At 42.8% G+C, this 14,082-nt stretch overlaps 1 protein-coding gene across 1 annotated transcript in view; it reads left to right on the top strand.

The window, feature by feature from the left end:
- LOC135702775 (metabotropic glutamate receptor 1-like) overlaps positions 1 to 5,098 on the top strand; it is a 93,056-nt gene extending 87,958 nt beyond the window's left edge. The window contains exons 11-12 of the mRNA XM_065223820.1: positions 3,072 to 3,204; positions 3,260 to 5,098. Coding sequence (XP_065079892.1) covers positions 3,072 to 3,204; positions 3,260 to 4,896 — 1,770 coding nt within the window. The 3' untranslated portion in view covers positions 4,897 to 5,098. The remainder of the gene's footprint in view (positions 1 to 3,071; positions 3,205 to 3,259) is intronic.
- Positions 5,099 to 14,082: the final 8,984 nt, after the last annotated feature.

Here is a 14,082-nt window from a genome sequence, read left to right as displayed (position 1 = left end):
TCAGCCATCGAATATGGTGTGCCTCGCCGGACATTGAAGAACTATTTGAAGCATCCTGATAGGAACGTTGATGCTCGGCGGTTGGGTCGTTTTGATACGGTTTTTAGTACGGAGCAGGAAGATGAACTTGTGCAACATATCCTGAGCATGGAACAACGATTCTTTGGACTGTCCACTCGTGATATCCGGAGCTTAGCCTTCCAGTTGGTCACGAAAAATTGTATTCAACATCCATTTAATACTGAATCACAATTGGCCGGTGAAGATTGGTTGCAACGGTTTCGTCAACGCCACCCAGAACTTTCACTTCGTACTCCTGAAGCAACGTCCGCGGCCCGACCTGTAGGATTCAATCGTGTGGCTGTCTCACGATTCTACGATATTCTTGAATCCTCCTACGGAGCTGGACATTTTCCAGCGAGTCGCGTGTATAATGTAGACGAAACATCGATAGTAACGGTAAGTTGAGCGGAAGTTATTAAGACCCAAAACTAATTACTTGCAAAACTTTTATAGGTGCAAACCAGGAAATCAAAAGTACTTGCTTTAAGGGGCAGACGGCAAATTGGATGTATGACATCAGCGGAGAGAGGGGTGGTAACGACTGCTTGTGTATGTATGTCAGCTACTGGGCATTACATACCCCCTATGCTGATATTAACACGGGCACGTTTGACGGAGTCACTCACCCCTATTCTGTATTTCGTTTCGAACGAAATTCTCATACAAAAAAATATATTGTATGAGAATTTCGTTCGAAACGAAATACAGAATAGGGGTGACTGGAGACAGGAGCCCCACCAGAAAACCTCTTCAGTTGCAACGGAAGTGGCTGGATGATGATGCTAGGCTTTAACCTGTGGTTCGACCACTTTTTGAAACACTCCAGGCCTACTTCTACAAATCCGGTATTGCTTATCCTTGATGGACACGTTACACATACTAAGAACATAGCATTCCTTGAAAAAGCACAAAAACATCATGTGACAGTGATAAGTTTGCCACCGCATTGCAGTCATCGAATGCAGCCACTCGATGTAAGCTTCATGGCACCTTTGAAAGCAAACTTCTCCAAGGCAATTGAAGCTTTCCTCCGACACAATCCTGGAAAGGTTGTTACCATCAACGACGTTGGCGGTCTCTTCGGACAAGCTTCTGATCCGCTTCTGTTGCAATCAATGGATTCAGGAAAACTGGAATTTTTCCCTTCAACCGATTTGTATTCAGCGAGGCAGATTTTGCGCCGTCTGACGTGACAGACTCCCCGGCGTCAACATCAATTCAGCGTCCGGACCAAGCCTTGCATCAAACCAATGTTGCCTGTTTCACCGAGGACGACAATGAGGACGCCTTCTACGGATTTGATGAATCGACCCTCCACGACAAACCAACCTTCCCAAACCCAGCTTCCCTTCCCTTCCCGAACCCAGCTGCGAATATATCATCCACATGAAGTACGTTTGATGTTACTTCTGAAGCTATTCTACCTTTGCCCAAGGTAAACACTAAGAGAAGCGCTAGGAAAACAAAGCGTGAAAAAGTAGCCGAATTAACATCAAGCCCCTATCAGAGAAATCTGAAAGAAGCTCAGGCTTCCAAGGATATACGACATCTAAGGAAGTTGGAACGCAAATCCAAAGCTACTCCGAAACATTCAAGAAAGCAAAAAGTTGCTGATAAGAGTTCATTGCAAGATGCATTATGCGATAGCTGTGGGATGAGTTTCAGCAAGTCAGAAGACGGAACAGGCTGGAGTAAGTGTGGACACTGTAATTTGTGGTTCCATACATGTTCACGAAACGAGTGTCCTTTATGCGAGGCTTGATTACAACTCACACTGGGTTATATTTCATTCATTAAATTATTTTTTGTTGGTTTTATATGAAATAAGCGACAATAACATTGTTTACCTTCACTAAGAACGTGTATCATTGCTCATATATTCTACCTGAACGTACATTATTTTGCTTATTTTGAACATATTTTTTATGCACCTTTATTTCACTCTTGCACTCTTGCCCCATACCTATATTTTCGATGCATAAGAAACACAAAATATATGATCCTATTTTCAGCACTTTTTTAGTATTCTCCATGCCAAATTCTATTTAATTATATGGATAATACTCTCTATAATGTTATGCATACGATAAACGTTTGATTTGGTGGAGTTTTCACAATCAATTAATTGAAAAAGCTTAGGGTGACCTTCTTGCCCCTAGTTCCCCTACCTAAGGTTGAGATTCGCACAGACAAAAAGTTCGATTTCAACCCGATAATAAACAAATTCGCTATACGTATAGCCTTGTGACGGTCATATTTCATAAACATATGTGAACAAATAGATATAATGATGCGGAATTGCAAAGCCATACTTTTCATCGCTTATTAGGTTAAATTATATGTTATCATGCTTGACTAAATTGATATCGCTCGTTCTGGTATCTACAATAATGTTTTGTGAAATCGATTTAAAGCACGATTTTAATTGTATAATAAAGCATTACAAACAAAACAAAACACGTGCTGGAAATACACAAGGTCAAGAATAGCTACACAGAAGACAGAAGCATCTAGAAGTGCAATCGCTGAGTGCTCTTTATAAAGGTCCGGGAAAAATTTCCTCGAGGACCAACTATTTTGCAACTACCGTTGTGCGGTGCTGACAATTGCCACTAAAAACTAGTTTAAGTAGATACTATTCCCTCTAGGTGGGCAATCCGGCAGCTTGCTGACACGGTCACGACACTCCACCTAGCAGTAAAACAAAGTATATGACACATTTAAGCGCACTCCAAAGTGTTCCCCAGCGTGTAGGCTTTGAATATTCTGTTCTACAACTACCGAGATGCTCATCCCTCAAGAGAAAGACTTTCCCGCTACTTGAAACTATTCAATTTGATCGTTCCACGTGGAATGCAGTTTGGAAGTTGGTGACTTTTTTTTCCCCATCCCTTGTAATGAGCATGCCGTACGTATAATTAATGAGACAAAGACGATGACGACGGCGATGTGCTTCCTTAATTAACTGGCATTTGTACTTGTGAATTAATGAACGATTTTTAACACAGAATCTCCAAACCGGAGGACAGGAGAAGCAGTGCTGCTGGGTGTGTGTTCCCTGCGAGCGGCACCAGATACTCTACAATGAGACCCACTGTCGGAACTGCGATGCCGGACATTGGCCAGATTCTGCGAAAACGGGTAAGTTGCATAGAATGTTGAAAATTCCAGTAAGTAACCAATGTTTGATTTGTAGAATGTCTTCAAACCCCAATCGAGCATATGCAGTGGGACGACACCGAGGCGATTGTAGCCATGTCCTTCTCGGTGCTAGGATTCATCACGACCGGGCTGGTGTTTGTGGTATTTCTGCGGCACAACGACACTCCGGTGGTTAAGTCTTCAACCCGGGAGCTGTGCTATCTGATTCTCGTTGGGATGATCATATCACATAGTTCAATTTTCGCAATCCTAGCTAAGCCATCGTCATTGTCGTGCCTGATGAGTCGAGCTCTACCGGGAATTTCATTTGCAATGATCTATGCTTCATTGCTGGTGAAAACCAACCGCATTGCGAGGATCCTGGCAGGATCGAAGAAACGCTTTCCGACCAAGAAACCCAAGTTTATGTCCGCGGCTGCTCAATTGGTCATAACTGGAATGTTGATCTCAATAGAGATTGCCATAGCCGTATTTATACTTATTATGGAACCTCCCAGTACGGAGCACCAATATCCGACCAGACAACGGACGGTGCTCGCTTGCAATACAACTCGCATGGGAATCCTGGTACCACTGGCGTTCATCTTCTTGCTGATTATACTGTGTACCCTGTACGCCTGGAAGACGAGAAACGTTCCGGAGAACTTCAACGAGGCCAAGTTCATCGGTTTCGCCATGTACACGACTTGCGTCATCTGGGTAGCCTTCGTACCGATTTACTTCGGTTCGGAGTCGAAGATCATAACCATGTGCATCTGTATTTCGCTATCGGCCATGGTTACCCTGGTATTCCTGTTCTTCCCCAAGCTCTACATCATACTTATCCGACCCGAGAGGAATATCCGAGCGCTCTTCACCACTTCCAAAAGCATTCGTTGCCACATTGGCTCCAGAGTCGCTTCCGCCATCTCGCACAAAACATCGTCTTCCTATTCGAGCGGTCCCGGACCACCGGACGACTTTGGAGACTACAGTTTCGATGCACCGAAACCGATCATCCGATCGTCTTCATGTCAAACTTCCTTAGAACTGCTGAACAAACTCCTAGAGGTACAATTATACGAGCTCGGGAAACCGTCCCCTCAAACAACTCCCATTACCCGCCAACGGACCATTTCTTCCGCTCTCAAGCAGGTCCGCTACAGTCTCTCACCGATGAAGTCCTCCGCCAAGAAGACCTCTAATCCAGACAAGCATTTACTCGTCCCAGAAGTTGACCTTCTAAATATAAACAACAACAACAACCTTAGCACTGACCGCCGGACGGTCACCTTCGACTACACCCGCAAGGCTTCAATAAGTGATCCGAGCGATTTCTCCGAAAGCTCCATCAACCGAGACACATGTTACCACTGCGCCCAGCTGGACGCCGTTCGCTACAAGTACGACCTGATCGATGCCACCGATGACCTGCTGCCGGATTCGTCCAGTACGCTGGAACAGCAACCACAGCCCAACGGTGGAGTGTACATGATCAATTCCGGTGCTATCAATGGGACGGCAACGCTCGGCAAAGGATACGGCAAGTACGCCAAGACGATGATCAGCGAGGAAAGCCTCTCGGAGTGCTCGATCAGTACCATGTCGGAGTCGTGCGATTGCAAGTACAAGAGCATTACCATCAAGTTTCCCAAACCGATCGTTGGCCAGCAGCAGGTGATGTACTTTTGATCAGCGGTCATTTAGTGTGATTATGGGGGAAAGATGAATTTATAGCAACTCTGTGGTAGTCGATTGTAATAGTGTTTAGATTTTTTTCTTTCCAATTGAACTTTCGAAGATTTAGGCGCAAGATGTTTCTATTAGTAGCAAAAAAGAGTAGTGAGAACAACGTGATAAATCAAATTTCTTACATATAATAGATGCGATGAAATCTTTCGTCAACTGTCAATGTCAATAAACGGGGATGCACTTTGATTGGGAAGGAGTTTAAGGAAGGAAAGAAAAGACCCAAATGAAGCAGAACGTCTCGTTGCTTCACTGAAAATCGATGATCGATGATCTCTTCTACAGTTTAAATCTAAATGAGATCTTGTAAGTTGTCATGAAACGAGCATGGGTCATTATTCTTCAAGTAACACAGTTCTTCCCACTTAGAAAAAATCATGTAAATTTAGGTGCTTTGAGAGTGACATATACGAGCGTCAATTTTGACATAAATTTGAGTCATAACAGAAATATAGCTCAATCAAACGTACTTTTCATCGAGCAACGAACTTTTCAGTCTCGAAGCACTTAGTATTACATGACATGTTTGTTTACGTCTCATCTTTTACGTCAAAGACGGATTAACTAAACGAAAGAGGTGTAAGTGACTTTACTCGATTCTCTTCATCGACTTTCTCTTTCGTTAATAATTCAACTGCAAACACATTCCTTGATTCGTGTGCCATTCTGGATGCTAGATGAGAACCTCCTTTATCAAACTATGTGGCAGAATTAGCGCAAAAACTGTTTATAAAGCTGTGGCTATCAAAAGAGAAAGTCGATGAAGAGAATCGATCAAAGTCACTTACACCCCTTTCCTTCTAACCCCCTCATTTTACTTAACTTAACATTTTCTTAACTTTTTCTTAGCTTTAACATAACTTTAACTTAACTTCAAAATATTCAAGGGTTGTTCGACTCTACACATCCCAATCTGTGCCGAGAGCTAGGTCAAGCGTTGTGCCGAACGTACCAAAGTGTGGCAATCAAGGTATCAGTCTCAGTAACCCATGAGTATGGCAACCCTGCACTTATGACTGTTGAGATTGTGTGTTTGTATTTTAAAGTCAAGGACGGAAAAAAGTTGAGAAACTTAATTCCAAGATAATATTCAACGAGCTGGTTGGCGGTCATCCGCTTGTAGGAAGTTGCACTCGAAGTGACTGGATGGCAGAAGCTATCCATCCAGGAGAAAACAGTTATCTACCGTGCGTCATTCTGGCAGACGTTTGCCGAAACCAAGTACCCAACCGGCAAGTGGAAGATGAATCTTGTCTGCGATATCATCATGCTACTCGGGCAATGCCCTGAAAAATAGGAAGGACTCGACCTAAAATGCCCACCGGCGGTAGTAGTAAGCAATAGACATGCAGTAGCTTCCCAGTGTCAGCAGTCGTGGTTAGGTACTAAATTCGTCTTACTGACCGCCCCCCCACCCCCCCGCCACCCACACTATTACGAAGAAGAGTGTAAACAGCACGACTGATTGAGTGAAGCGGTGAGTGACCAACTTTCATTGTCAACTGTCAAAAGCAACTGGTACGTTGCTTGAGTGAGCGTCCGATTCGATGGTGATAAAATAAAAAGGGTAACTATGATCAGTCATTTCGTGACTTCTACAGTGACAGTTTTCAAGACTGCTGGCAGCAACTGGAGTATTTTGAATGTTTTCACATGTATGCCTCCAGTCCTTCCTTTTAGATCTTCGTATTTCCTTATTATAACATGTGAGGGATTCCCCGTATTGATCCCATTGTCTTGTCATTTTCGCCCGGTTAAATAGATTCCTGGTTTTCTTCCGAAGTATCTCTAAGGTTTTATTCAACCAAGGTTGTTGTTGAATTAAGCTTCATTGCATGTTTTTGAGCATCCTCTCGAGTTATTGACTCCAACTATAAGCTTTGAGTTGTATTGCTCCCAGTTAGTTTTCCTGGGATCTCATATAGTTTCAATGATTTGTTGATTAAGTTCATAATCAAATATGATTTGCTTATGATCGGACAAAGATACTTCATCCGATACGTGCCAATTCTCGTTTTTGTAAGAAATCGCTGGACTACATAATGTTAAGTCAAGAACTTCTTGCCTATTTGCGTTTATAAAAGCTAGATCATCCCCCTTATTCCATATACATATCTATTTCTTTCTGTGAATCTTTTGTAAAACACAGCGGTTGCTCCCTTTGCATGGTGCAGATTCACTTGAATACATTTTATTTGCTTACTTTTCAATTTGTTGATTGAATTTGCGGCGTTTATTGGGTCGAATCTTCGGAACATTGTTTCTACGGTTACCGATAGATTTATTTTTCTGAATCCCAGCACTGATTCTGTATTTGTCACTCGATCATCGTTGACTGTATTTGTAGTATGACCGGAATCTAGTTTTTCTCCCATGTCCTTGACACTACTGGATCCTGGGATTTTAACTACATCCACAGTGAAGATTAATTCAACGTGTGGTTGGTTTATAATGCTACGCTGGAGTATTTTCCATGCATTCACTATCAACCCATCGTTTTGGCTTTCTAAGGCCGTTCGTAATGCTGAGTTTCAAAATTGTTTCAAACTACTCGACAGTTCTAAAATTTGAAACTGTCAAAAATGACACTGCAACACGATCAGCGCAACGCCCAGTTTTAAAAGGTGTTTGGTATTCATCCCTACATACGTGTGAAGTACTTGATCTTCTATATAGTAAAGCTGGAGTTTTGGATGGTACATTCCAATACGGAACCGTCTTCGTTGGAGCCAAGTACCCAGATCTACAGGATTGTTGAACAGTTGAAGATTTTTAGAATAATAATAGAATATCTGATTACCTAAAGGTCTTTGTCACGTTGTGTCATAAGAAAATATCTGAGAGACGCAATTTGAATTGTTGGATACCTACCTAAACTGAAGGCTTGAAAAAATATCTTGAGGTATTAATGACGATCTATGGAAACGAAAATCACTTATACATTTTTGCCAAAACATCAGCCTTATACATTCCATAAGACGAACCGCATAGGTCCTCTAAGAATGCATAAAAGGTATGTGTGACCGCTTACACATTTCATTTGACACATGATCTTCATTAACTTTTTGCAAGGCGTCTGCTTATTAGTTGACTTATACATTTTATGAATAATCAGCAATAGAAATTTGCCAAAAGGTTTACGGAGATTTCTATCCGTGTGGTCACCTGATGGCGTTTGGAAAAATTTCTGAGTCACCTGGTATTATGAGAGAATATCTGGGAGATGCGATTTGAATTCTTGGATAATAGAAGATCCACAGAATAGTTGATCAACCAAATGACTTCAAAATAGTACCTGAACAACCTGAAGACTTGAAAAAAGATCATCAGAAGTTTTTGGAGATCTCTGATTACCTGAAGGGTTATGCAATAGTTTCTTAGTCCCTTGGATGAGACAATATCTTAGGGATGTGATTTGAATTGTTGATTATTTATGGAGATTATTTTATGACAATAGCTGATCACCTGATGCAGGCGATTGTAAAAAAATCTGAGCAACTTGGTATCGTGGGTGAATATCTGAGCGACGTGATTTAAATTCTTGGACAGATGAAGATCTTCAGAATAATACTTGATCAACATGAAGACTTGAAAAAATATCATGAGAAATTTTTGGAGATCTCTGATCACCTGAAGGTCTTTGGAATATTTTCTGAGTCACCACGTATTATATGAGAATATCTGGGAGATGTGGTTCGAATTGCTGAATAGATTGAAATCTTTATGAAGATATTATGCAGCATAGTACATGATCAACCTGAAGTATCCAGAGGACTTTATGGAAATCTTAAAACACATGAAGGTTTTTGGAATAATTTTTGAGCTACCTGGTATCATATGAGAGAATATCAGAGAGATGTGATTGTTTGCTAGTTGGATATTTTCAGAATGATACCTGATCATCCTGAAGTTTTGAAAAAGTAACCTGAGGTTATCATGGAAATCTCTGATCACCTTATGATCATCGAAATAATTTATCAACAACATAGTATCATGAGAGAACATCGAATAAACGTGATTTGAATTGTTTGATAGTTGGATACTTTATGAGCAGCATGGTATCATATGAGAGAAAATCTGTTTGAAGTAGAAGACGCAAGCGCTTTCATGAAATGCTGTGAAGATCCATGCATTTCCATGACGTTCTATAATATACTAGCCCAAACAACACCCAGCTGATATATCCATTGTATGACTAGTTTTTGTTGTATAGCAGTTTACTCAACAACTTAATTACCAATCAGAATAAGGCCTTGTTGTCCTCTGCTGTCCGAAGAAGTCGTCTCCACTCTACTCGATCCATGGCCACACTTCGCCAGCCTCGTAGTCTGCGAAGGGTCCGCAGGTCGCAGGTGCGGAATTCTTACGACGTGCCCAGCCCACCGTAGTCGCCCAATTTTTGCAATGTGGGCGATGGATGGTTCTCCCAGCAGCTGGTGCAATTCGTGGTTCATTCGCCTCCTCCACGTTCCGTCATCCATCTGCACTCCACCGTAGATGGTGCGCAACACCTTCCGTTCGAAAACACCAAGGGCGCGTTGGTCCTCCACGAGCATAGTCCAGGTCTCGTGGCCGTAGAGGACCACCGGTCTAATCAGCGTCTTGTAGACAGTCAACTTCGTGCGGCGGCGGATTTTATCCGACCGGAGCGTCCTCCGGAGTCCCAAGTAGGCACAATTCCCTGCCATAATGCGTCTTTGAATTTCTCTGCTGGTATCATTTTCGACGGTCACCAGTGAGCCCAAATACACGAACTCATCGACCACCTCGATTTCGTCACCGTCAATCTGAACTCGGGGTGAGAGGCTAACATTATCTTCCCTAGAACCTCTTCCTTTCATGCGTTGATGGCAAGTCCAATCCGCCTAGCTTCAACCTTCAGTCTGATGTACGTATGGACTTCCTGAAGACCGTGGCACTCGTGTCTATCCCAGCTCTTCTGATCACACCTTCTATACCTATCTCACACCTAATATTGAATAGCAGACACGAAAGTCCATCACCTTGCCGTAACCCCCTTCGAGATTCAAAGGGACTCGAGAGTGTTCCCGATACTCGAACAACGCACATCACTCTATCCATCGTCGCCTTGAACAATCGCGTCAGTTTATCCGGAAATCTGTACTCGTGCATAATCTGCCATAGCTGATCTCGATCGATTGTGTCGTATGCGGATTTGAAATCGATGAACAAATGATGTGTGGGCACGTTGTATTCGCGGCATTTCTGCAGAACCTGCCGAATCGCGAAAATTTGGTCCGTGGTAGCGCGGGCCCTTATGAATCCCGCCTGGAACTCTCTTGCAAATGGTGACAGGCGGCGGCATAGAATTTGGGAGAGTACCTTGTAGGCGGCGCTCAGCAGTGTGATCACGCGGTAGTTGCAGCAATCCAACGTGTCGCCCTTTTTTTTAGATTTGGCATACGACACCTTCCATCCACTCCTCCGGTAATATCTCCTCCTCCCAAATCCTGGCAATTACCCAGTGCAGCGCTCTAGCCAGTGCTTCACTACCGTATTTTAATAGCTCACTTGGTAGTTGATCTACACCAGTTGCTTTGTTGTTCTTCAGCGGACCGATCTCCTCCTCAACTTCTTGAAGATCAGGGGCCGGTAGCCTGTCGTCTTCTGCGCGTGCTCCAAGGTATGTTGCCGTGCCACCTTCGTTTTCTGCTGCTTCATCGTTGAGGTGCTCGTCATAGTACTGCTTCCACCTCTCAATCACCTCCAGTGCTGTAAATTTTCATATCATTCGATTGAAGATGAACCACTACAACCATTCAATCAATTCTGTGTAAACGAATTCTCACATGACCATGATTTGAAGAGCCCCTTTCTCATTCGAAGCTCATTGTCACTGTCAATTGAGTCACTCAGTATCATTTGATATACGACAGTGGAGTATGGAAGAAATCCAGGAAAATGGTCCCGAACAGACAAGTCGACCCGATGTCGGATCAATGTACGGCTAATTTAAGGTCGATGTCGACCCAATGTCGTGTTAATGTCGGGTCAATTTTGGGTTTATGTCGGGTCAATGTCGGGTCAACATCGGGTTGGGGTTTGATAGAAGTCAGGTTGGTGTCGGGTTGGCTTAGCTTTTTCGCCGGAATGTCGACCAGAGCTCCGTTTGTGTGTAGGTTACACTCAATCGAATGATATATAGCGTTTCTCAAATGAGAATGATCCATGCCTTCGTCAAATGACTAAGCAACTGATATCACCCATCCGGAGGAGGTCCCCTTTGATAGCGAATAGCTACTTTTCTCATTTTCATCAAAAATGTTCAAATGATTTTGAGAATTTACAGCACTGATCACCTCACACTAGTTCGTGAGAAGGTTACCGTCCAAGTCCTTGCACATATCGGCTTGCGGCACGTAGCCTTTGCGCGAACTATTTAGCTTCTCGTAGAACTTCCGTGTGTCGTTTACGCGGTACAGATTTTCCATCGCCTCGCGATCTCGGTCTTCCTGCTGACGCTTCTTCCTTCGGAAAACCGAGTTTTGTCTGTTCCGCGCGCATTCTCGGCCGTGCTGCATCCTTCTCCTCTAATAACAGTTTGCATTCGCCGTCAAACCAGTCATTTCTTCGGTCCGGGATAGCAGTACCTAGTGCCGCTGCAGCAGTACTACCTATGGCGGAATGGATATCCCTCCAGCCATCTTCAAGAGAAGCTGCGCCAAGCTGCTCTTCCGTGGGTAGTGCAACTTCCAGCTGCTGCGCGTAGTCCTGGGCAACTCCGGCGTCCCGTAGTTGCTCAATATTGGGTCGCGGCGTTCGACTTCAACGGGTGTTATGCACCGTCGAGAGTTTTGAGCGCATGCATACTGCAACTAGGTAGTGATCCGAATCTATGTTCGCACTGCGGTACGTGAGAACGTTGATAATGTCTTCTCCGACATTATCCCATCGATTAGAACGTGAACGATTTGGTTTTCTGTGTGTTGGTCAGGTGATCTCCAGGTGGCTTTGTGGATATCCTTGCGGGGGAAAAAGGTACTTCGAACTACCATTCCTCGAGAGGCTGCAAAGTTCACGCATCGTTGGCCGTTGTCGTTCGATACGGCATGCAGGCTGTTTGACCCGATTGCCGGTCTATACATTGCTTCCCGTCCTACCTGAGCGTTCATGTCGCCGATGACAATTTTGACGTCCCGTTGCGAACAGCCATTGTACACCTGCTCCAACTGCGCATAGAACGCTTCTTTCTCGTCGTCGGGTCTCCCTTCGTGTGGGCAGTGCACGTTGATGATGCTGTAGTTGAAGAAACAGCCCTTAATCCTCAACTTGCACATCCTCGCGTTGATTGGCTGCCAACCAATCACGCGTTGGCGCATCTTACGCAGCACTACAAAGCCGGTTCCCAGCTCGTTGGTGATGCCACAGCTCTGGTAGAAAGTAGCCGCTCGATGCCCGTTTTTCATTACCTTTTGTCCCGTCCAGCAAAGTTCCTGCAGTGCTACGACTGCGAAGTTGCGTGGTTGAAGTTCGTCATGTTCCGAGTTTCCAATCGAAGTCCTTATTTCGTCGCGTAGGTCTGTGCCGATTGTTCCGATTCGTATTTCTTTCTTCAGTATTTGCAACTTTATGTTTTTTTCCAGGGCGGCTTGTTGATCGGTTTCAAACAAGCAATGTTTTGCTCAGAACAATTTTGACATTTATGTAAAGATGACGTCTGCCGGTCATCGACGTCGATAGGCAGCGACACTAGCGCCACCACGATATTGCTAGTTTCAAATGTCTATTCAAAATAACAGTTAAATTTCTTACACACTTAAGGAATTTGACTTGGAATTATTCTAATCTAACTAAAAAAGTTGTCTGAAGACACCAACTTGATTAAACTTTATCTTTATCTGCTTTTCTAGACCACTGTGCACTGGCAACACAGTACTTGCTCGACTATGGTATGTGCTCCATTTTCTCTTCTGCTCAGAGAAAATGGCAAAGGAATATCTCAAGGATTTTCTCCCAATTGGGTTCTTTAAGGGTAATGAGGAAGATGCATATTCGTAAACTGCATTAAAAATGGAACCCAAACCCAAAATTTCATCAATTTTGGTACACTGGAACTATTTCAAATAAGTACGATTACATTTGCAAAAAAATCACCTTATTAACGCCCCTCGGTACCACTTTGTATGGGAACTAGCTATCAGTTTGTTAGTTTAGTGTCAAACAGTGAAGTTATTATTTTGCTTTAAATCTTGATTGAAAAATCGAGATGAAAGTGTGTGGATTCGAAAAAAAATATCGCTGTTCTCAGAAAACGAAGTTCTTTCAGATGATGTATAAAAAACGATACATTTTTTTCAAAATTAAAGAACCCAATTCAGGAACTCATGTACATTTGAAGGAAAAATGTTCAACTTTGAAATATAATTTCACAAAAATTATAACGAATACTCACATGTTTTCTTATGCTTAAATGATCCTTAGGGAAACACAAAACTTTTGTCAGGAGGAATTCTCGATTCTTTTTCTCTAACATCTAATAACTTTGCGAGAAAGGCATAAAATCACTGGAATGTAGTGCCAGAAATGGTATTTTTTTGAAATTTGAGAACTCCCAGGACTTTGACCATTTCACAGAATATTATTTGGCATAATTAAAAAAGATTGTCAGTTGGATTTTCGATCAGTTTTCCAATGAACCAACAAAAATGGCAGACGCGTGACCTCAGACCTTAAGGCTAAAACCTTCGATACACAATGCTTCCCAAGGAAAATAATGCCGTGATATGTTCACCAGGTTCATCTAGCACTCGCCCACCTTTTTGTTCTGTATTGTTTATTCGTGATTTCCCGTTAGTTGTTGTTGCTGATGTCATTATAGTTTGATGCAATAGATAAACATAAAGAAAGGAGTAGAGACTAATGCTCCTGATTTGGATTGTTGTTTGCTGATGGCTGATGTGGTTGGTTTTTTGTTGTTGTTCGGCTACCAATCGGATCGGAAAGGATCGCCGCTCTATGGGGAGTAAAAGCCTTCCTTCTTCCACTCTTACTTTATCCTAATCTTCGTTTCGTTCAAGTGTTTTTAGTTTAGTTATTTTTTGTTTACTTTTATCTAAGCTTGTTTTACTGTCTCTAGAACTAACTTCAGCGATAAATGATAATTTTTAT

This window comes from Ochlerotatus camptorhynchus, unplaced genomic scaffold, assembly GCF_037179485.1.
Source record: "Ochlerotatus camptorhynchus isolate MF236.1 unplaced genomic scaffold, CSIRO-AGI_Acam_v1.1 ptg000197l, whole genome shotgun sequence".
In the NCBI taxonomy this organism is placed as follows: Eukaryota; Metazoa; Arthropoda; class Insecta; order Diptera; family Culicidae; genus Ochlerotatus; species Ochlerotatus camptorhynchus.
This window is presented reverse-complemented; position numbering and strand designations above follow the sequence as displayed.